The sequence below is a fragment of the Euphorbia lathyris genome, chromosome 8 (genome assembly GCF_963576675.1).
Source record: "Euphorbia lathyris chromosome 8, ddEupLath1.1, whole genome shotgun sequence".
NCBI lineage: Eukaryota > Viridiplantae > Streptophyta > Magnoliopsida > Malpighiales > Euphorbiaceae > Euphorbia > Euphorbia lathyris.
Window position 1 is genome coordinate 57,601,132 of NC_088917.1, and position 8,102 is coordinate 57,609,233.

At 33.7% G+C, this 8,102-nt stretch overlaps 1 protein-coding gene across 9 annotated transcripts; it reads left to right on the forward strand.

The window, feature by feature from the left end:
- The first annotated feature begins 441 nt into the window (after window positions 1-441).
- LOC136202941 (protein NRT1/ PTR FAMILY 2.11-like) lies at window positions 442-7,671 on the forward strand. 9 transcript variants are annotated; one of them, XM_065993939.1, is made up of 6 exons: window positions 442-582; window positions 3,612-3,879; window positions 4,249-4,327; window positions 5,438-5,731; window positions 6,949-7,105; window positions 7,192-7,671. In XM_065993939.1, the coding sequence occupies exons 4-6, from the start codon at window positions 5,684-5,686 to the stop codon at window positions 7,350-7,352; spliced, it is 366 nt and encodes a 121-aa protein (XP_065850011.1). In that variant the 5' UTR covers window positions 442-582; window positions 3,612-3,879; window positions 4,249-4,327; window positions 5,438-5,683; the 3' UTR covers window positions 7,353-7,671. The 9 variants fall into 9 exon arrangements, with proteins under 9 accessions (XP_065850011.1, XP_065850018.1, XP_065850016.1 ...); XM_065993946.1 differs by lacking the exon at window positions 442-582 and adding an exon at window positions 2,449-2,897 and having other exon boundaries at window positions 3,612-3,929; XM_065993944.1 differs by lacking the exon at window positions 442-582 and adding an exon at window positions 2,456-2,897 and having other exon boundaries at window positions 5,416-5,731.
- The last annotated feature ends 431 nt before the right edge of the window (window positions 7,672-8,102 follow it).

An 8,102-nucleotide genomic window follows, 5' to 3' on the forward strand; every position in this document is an offset into this window, starting at 1 on the left:
CTTAATTCAACAGTTTAGTCCAACTACCCATTTAAATATTAGTTTACCCTGGCTCTTTAAAGGTAAATTACATTTTTAGTGCATACACTTTTTACTATATTTTACACTTTGATTCCTAAAATTTAATTTATACTTAAAAATTACAATTATTTCAAATGTTGAAAATTATTAAAATTAATAGTCGGGTTAGAATTGATATCCTCCCGTACTTGAAACAGATCGGTTAAATCCGAATTATGAATCAGGTAAGATTTGAGATACTTTACAAAAAGACCAAAATACCACTCACCCGCCCTTACTTAACCTAATCTCTAATTAAATATGCACAATCCAAATGAATTATGAATTTGTGGTGCATAATCATTTGGGAGATTACACTCGGTCTTTATGATTATCTTGAGTTTTCTATAAACAGAAGACTTAAATGCAAGCTCATTACAATACAACTCAAAACATTTAGTTGGTGAATTTATTGCATCTCCTCTTGAAGTCACTTGATGTTAGAGTTATGTGATCAATAATACAAGATCATGGTCCATTTTCTTCTGCTGTAAAACACGTGGGTAATTTATGCTATAAGAGGTAACATTACCTGTTTAATTTATTTGGATTTATATGTGAATAAATCTAACATTAGTATAAGAGTCACAGATTTTGTGTTATGTTATTTTAATTCAGAAATTAAAATTGATATGGTTTTTTATAATAATAATTAATTAGAGGATTAAATATGTATTTATTTAAAATCAAAATGTATGTTTAGAATATTTTTTCATGAAAAATGCATCTGTATTATAGAAATAGATTGTATTTTGCAATTAAGGGTTTTACTTTTATGATTTGGAATCTGTTTCTGTCTTGAGAGAGCGTATGTGTGCCTCAAACTCTAACTTCTGCTTATTATGTAGACAATTAGATCTCACCATAGATCGTAAAAACCTTAGATCATATATTTTTTCAAAAGCATGAGAAAGACGCATGTGGGATCCACGGCTACAAACGAAAGCAACATGCCAGACAGAGGTCTAACAAATGATTTTTCTCATCCGAAGTTCGGCAGGAATTGGAAAATTTTGTTCTCTATAACTATTTGGTGGGTCTGGAAAGGCGATGCATCATAGTGTTTGAAAGGAAGGATCAACAGTTTCAAATGATGACCGACTTCCTTAGAATCGGTTTTGAAAAAAACACAATCGCCTATAGGATGAACATGGAGAAGAACATGCACACTGGTTTTAGATAAGAGATTCAGATGCAATGGCATCCTCCGATCGCTAACGTGTTCAAGTTGAAGACTGATGGTTATACCAAAGGCAACTCTGGCCAGCAGGGGGTTGGGGGAGTTATTAGAAATTGAGAAGGAAATTGGATTTCAAGTTTTGTGCTCAACATCAGTATTTGTTCAGCTATTCATGCGGATAGTGATTCTAATTTAGTAGTTTCTTGGAGAGTGATTCTAATTTAGAAATTTTTTGGATCAACAGTAGAGATTGTAACTCAAGTACATATAACAACATTATTCTTGACTGTTCTGAGCTCATTAATAGAAGCTGAAATGTCAGAATTCTTCATGTCTTTAGAGAAAGTAACATAGTGGCGGATAATCTGGCTAGCTATATGTCGACTTTGCCCAAAAGCATCCATGTATTTCAAAATTGCATCCCTAGTGTCAGTCATGAGTTATGTCAGAACGTTAATGAGATTTTCGGCCTAGAGATGTGACCTCTTAATAGTGTTCCTCTATTTTGTCATTAATTTTGTGTTGTTTTGTTTGTCTTCCATGACTCAAACCCTTTGTTGTATATAAAAAATAGGGTTAAGGTGCAAAAATACCCCAAACGTTTTGGACCAGGAGCAATTTTACCCCTAACGTCTAAAATGGTGCAATTTTACCCCTAACGTTGGAAGCCAAGAGCAATTTTACCCTTAACGTTAATAAAATGGGTCAATTTGAGAAATAATTCATCAAACTGTCTTTTCGGTCATGAATCTTGTTATCTACACTTCATACGTGTGTCATTTTATCAGTAACAAATCACAAACATTCGTTGGGATGTGAAAAAAAATAAAAAATATATAACTGTCTTTTTGTACAGATTAGATAAAAAAATTCAAAAAATCCACCGAATTTATGAGATCTCAAATTCTATTATTAAATTATAAAAAACATGAAATCCTTTTTTAGAACGAATTATTATGCAATTGGTCTAGAATAATGAACAAAAATATCTGTGTTTTATAATAGTGTCTGAAATTGACCCAATTTATCAACGTTAGAGGTAAAATTGCACCATTTTAGACGTTAAGGGTAAAATTGCTCCTGGTCCAAAACGTTAGGGGTATTTTTGCACCTTAACCCTCAAAAATATTATACATGTTTTTTTTAATCATTAATAAATTTATCTTTTTTTTATAATAATTAATAAATTTATCTTTAAAATTTAACATTACATGTGTTTAGAAAAATTAAATTTTTTTCCACACATTGTTTTCCAAATTTTTCACTCCTCATTAGCAGGTCTATCTCTCCACTGCCCTCCCTCTCTCAGGATGTGAACTTCGAATTCGCTCGGTTTCCCCATTCTCCTTCCACTTCCCTCCCCCCTTTTTAGTTACTGAGTATTTTTCTCATGTGATTAATTTCTTTTATGGCACCCATTGCTTTCCCTTTCTCTCCTAATTCTCTTCAGCTTCGATTCTCTGTCAATTTTAAGAACCATAGGGTATTACCGCCAGTTGTTCTGGTACGATGTCAGTTGGATAATTATGCCCATATGATTTGTGCGGTTCAGTATAGGAATTGACTGGAAAGACGTCGTGATGGGAGCCAATTGATTGTGTCTTGCTCTACGATGGTGATCAGTCTATCGAGTCTGAGAGGAAGAAATGGCTAGAAGGTATGAAAAATAGACTTTGTATAGCTGCTGGTTTCCTGTCTCTGCCACGATTTATAGTTAACCATATGTTAATGTTCTGTTGTTCTTTAGCAATTTAAAACTTTAGATTTCTTGTGAGTCAGGACTGATTTTTATTCAGATAGAGATTAACCATCATAATGCATTAAGGAAATTTATTAGCTCAAGAGCTAACATATGCTTTTTTAATACTGATTTGGCATTTCCACCTAGTTATTACATTTCTTATGCAACATCATGGAGCAAGGCTCTTGTTTTATCATTTATTACAACACTGTGTTCCAATATGCTCTGTTTTTGTTCGTTCTTCGGTGTGCTTGCCCCTCGACAAGTTATCTTAACATCTTGAATTAGGGTTGGTTTGAAGTTTATCGATGTTGTTATTGGTTGCACTTTTAGGCTTTAATTATGCCATTTGATTTGAGTATGTTCATTATATGGGTTGTAGATTGATTAAATTTGATGTAACTTTTGGGTCTTGACTTTAGATATTCATTAACTCAGTCTTTTATTTTTATTTTGTGAAAATGAATTCTTTGTATGATTTGTTTGAGAATTGACTCCGAGACATGCTGACTGTTCACGACGTATTAGACGCATTTCAATCATGGCTAGAGTAGAGCTGTAAAATTTCAGAGCTCGTTGACACTTGGTTAGATTGTCTTCATAATTCTTTATTTCTTTATTGGTATGTAGGCTGGCAGTGTGGATGTCCTTCATTGCTACTATCCACATATACAAGGGAATCGACAAGTCAACAATTGTTAACCGGCACCATGCTCAAAGGCTAATGGAGAATGTTGGTTTGGACATTTATAAAGCTACAATGGCACTCAGATTAAATTGTTCTGCTGTTGAAAGTAAACTTATTGAAACAACAATAATTATGAAAACAATGTCCACATCTCTGCTGGAGAAGAATGCTTATTGCTTTGTTGGACTGATTGATAACTCACAATTCAAGGTGCTTCAATCCAAAATTTCAAAGTTTCTTCATCAAAGTCTAATGAATTTGTATGTCCTAAATTTTGATTTTGTGCACTGCCTTAAATCGGTTTTTGGGAGGGCTTTGCATGGAACATCATTAAGAGAAGAATTTTGAAATTTGATAATTCAGAATGTGGTTAAAATATTGAGTTACGTAGGTAACAATTGACTGACATAAGAATAACTCTCCTTTCAATCAGTTGCATGTAAAGTCCACTGATGCGTTGTTCTTTCATGTGCCTTACATTACTGATTGTCTTCGGCTTCCGTTTCAAATAATCTGTTATGAAGAGGTGTAAAGGAGCACAAATTATTCAGCTAACGAGGCAGCCTATTAATTTTTCAGGTGACACCTAATCTTTATGGAAATCTAGTTGGAAATATAGCTGCAGAGATTGGTGGTGGTACAGGAGTCATGCCATGAGGTATATATCCATGAATTAACTGTCTTAGAACTTTTCTGCTTTAGTTTTTCCTTATTTTGTTGAAATGCATAACATGGTATTGCAAACTACATCAATAGTTTTTTTTTTTTTTTCTGGATATGCTTATAACGTTTGCTTTCTATGTGCTTAAATCACTTATTAGCCTTGGACTTTGATTCATGATAGTAGTTATTGGGGTTTTCAGTTTTATGTAATGAAATGAATGACACTTGGGATGACCTTTGCTTGTCTCAGAGCTGTTGAAATGCTACAATGCTGAATGTCAGTATTAGGAAATTTCAACATTGAAATTTGGTACTTGAATGCAATTTGGCTATTGTAAATATTAGGGATGTGTACACCAATGTGGAGAAACTTAATATAGATTCCAACTCCCTTGACCTGCATTTATGGCTGAACAGATATGCAGTAGTGATTTAAAAATTATGGAAGAAACTGATTTATGACTTGCAAATATATGAAACTGCTCGGGTTATTAAATAATGAAACATTGTTATTGTATAGATGTACATCTAATCATAACAATCGGGCTTTATTTTCCCAAATTATTGACTCTCTCTCTCTCCCTTGTTCTCTTTTTGTGTGAGCATGTCAGTAGTCCCTAAACAAATGCCCTTTACCCCCATTAACTCTATGTTTTGAAGACAATGCTAATTTTTGAACTATGACTTTTAAGTCTTTATGTTCCTTCACACCACATTAACTCCATCATCACACCCTTCTCTTTCATTTAGCTACTTTCATTCTAAGTCTCTCTTGATCATTCTGAACTGATGTTTGAATAGCAAAGAGTTCACCTTTTTATTCTTTGGTGATAAATTCTGAAAGTCATATAAATGGTGTAATTGTTTATGGTCAAATATGATTTCACTGATTATTGCAGACATTTTCATGATTTTCAAAATGTTTTTCTTATTGAGTTCAATAATATTCATGGATATCATAATTTCTAGTATACAAAGTGTTTGATAGGTTAAAATCCATGTACAAGTCAACATTTTTTTTATATTAACAATTAATTATATCTAATTTTCTCATGATCCCTCTCTCTCTCACCATACACTGAGAATTTTGGTGTCGGTGGCTCAGAGTCAGATGAATCTGCTGCAAAAACAGGGAAAGTAAATCCCAAGGATGATGCATCATCTTCTTCTTCACTGCTCGTCGAAGAGAAAGAGAAAGATGGGACTGTGAGCAAGAAAGTCGGTGTCACTGTCACCACTGGCTCAGAAGAAGCTGCAGAAACTGGGAAACTGGCAATATCACTGCTGCCTGATGCATCATCTTCTTCTTCACTGCTCGTCCAAGAGAAAGACGGGACTGTGAGTGAGAAAGATGCTGTGGGTGGCTGAGAAGAAGCTGCAGAAACCAAGCTATTATCAGGTAACATTGGTTTTGCTGTGGAAATTGTAGGCGGAGGAATGAGGATCCAAACTCGAGTACAAACAGATGCTATGCATAAATAATAAAACAGGAAATACAAACCTCATTAGAACCCTTGTGTTTTGAGCATTCAAATTTTGTGCATAATGGCCATGTGTTAATGCAGTGGCAACTTTTATATCTGAAGCTGTTGCCACTGCATTCACCTTATTACCAGACTCCTGCTGCTTCTGTTTCTTCCATGGCCGCAACTCAGCAGGCTTATCTATAAGAGTATCAATGTGCTCTAATATTTTTCGAGCCATAAGGGTAGATTGCGCAGGGACTCCTGGAGTAAAGAGTTCAGTGTGTTGTGGCTTAGTACAATGACTATCTATTGGTCCATTTTCCTGATTTTGCTTTGGAGCAGAAAATAAGGCCTCTGAATTACTACTCCAGTAATCCTTTCTAGGACAGTTTAAATTCACTGATCCTCTAGAGAGAGTTTCAACATGAAACTTATGCCGCAGCCTACGAATGGGTCCCACAGATTCGGGGTTACCATTTAATGCTTCGGTCTTCTTTGAATGTACCTATATAATATATGCAGTCCAACAAAGAGTCAGTCAGACAATAAGAATAATAAACCCAGAAACTTAATCAACAAAATAACAAAAATTACCTGTTTTAAAGTCTGTTGAAATGAATTTGTGATGGTTCTAGAATATGGGGTTCGGGGAAAAGTATGAAGCACAAATCTGTTTGTTCTCTGATCCTGCACTAAGGCACCAGGACATGTTGGGGCTGGCTGTTGAAACAACATGAAAATTGAATGCCTTAATCATCCATAAAAATAAAGGAAAAACAACCATTTCATTTCGGAATTGTATTAAGCACTTGGTAAAGGTAAGATTATAATTCAATTCAATTGAATTTTGGCTCATGTATTTTAGTTCATCCCTTGACAAACAATTCCATTTACAGCCAAGAGTTAATTGGGATATTAATTACTACAAGAATTCAGTGCAGAACACTTGTAAAATTGTGTAACTGTAAATAACTCAATTTATTGGCCAAATTCTGGATGAATATAATAATATATTACAAATTCCTTGGTTTTGGTTGTTTAAATTGTGATTTACATCCTCTTCCTCTTAGTTTTTAGCTTGCCTGATCATGTTGTGTGTGGTGATATATTACAAGAATTAATGGATCTGACCAAATGATATATGAAGTAGAGAGATAGAGGGAGAGAAAACATGGAACACCACCAAAATAATGGAACAATGGAGCTCAATGGAACTCATAAACTAAACATCAACAAGCTTCAAGAACAAGAACAAGAAGAAGGCAAGCTTAAATACAGAGGATGGAAAGCCATGCCTTTTGTTATAGGTAAGTCTTAGTTAAAGATTGGATATATATGATTCAAGTTTTGAAATTGTTATTTTGTTTAAAGATGTATAGCAAATAAATTTCAGGAAATGAAACATTTGAGAAGCTAGGAGCTATTGGAACATTAGCCAATCTGTTGATATATCTAACAACTGTATTCAACATGAAGAGCATAACAGCTGCAACTATTATCAATATCTTCAATGGTACTGCCAATTTTGGCACTTTGATTGGTGCTTACCTCTGACACTTACTTTGGTCGCTATTATACCTTAGGATTTGCTTCTTCTATGTCTTTTCTGGTACTCTTTTATTCCTCTTAATTTTAAGTCAAGTTCGTACTTTTTAGGATGAGTTTAACTCTTGTTTACGGTTTTGTTTTAGTTGAATTTATGGTATAATTATTGGTACATTTTTGGTCGAAGGGATTGCAGATTATACATTTTTGGTATAATCTGTTGATACACCAAATGATATATTACAAGAATTTGGTGTTCAAGAATTTATATCATACAGCTTACACCTACCTACCAAATCAAAATAATACTCTTAACTTTTGGTGCTTACTTTGAGATATTCTAATTTTTATAGCTAATTTTATCTTTTTTTTACACTTTACGTAAGATTATTATCATTTTTTACACATATTATCAATCTTTTTTATATTTTTATATATCAAATAATATCTATTCTTTTTATTTTCTATTTCACACAAAATAAGAGTGCTTACACTCTCAGAGTGAGATTTGAAGAAGAAGGAAGCCAATATCATGTTGGCTCTGCCAAAAAATTTAGAAAGAAGACCACCACCGTGTAGAGGTGTCAAAATGGATCATAACCCATTTATTGACCTTTTTACCCAAGCATTTAATAGGTAAGGGTCGACCCTTTTATGAATTGGGTTATAAATGGGTTGATCCATTTAACCCAAATAATAAAAAGGTTGGGTAGGTTTTTTAGAGGGTCAACCCATTAACCCATTAATTCAGTATTCATT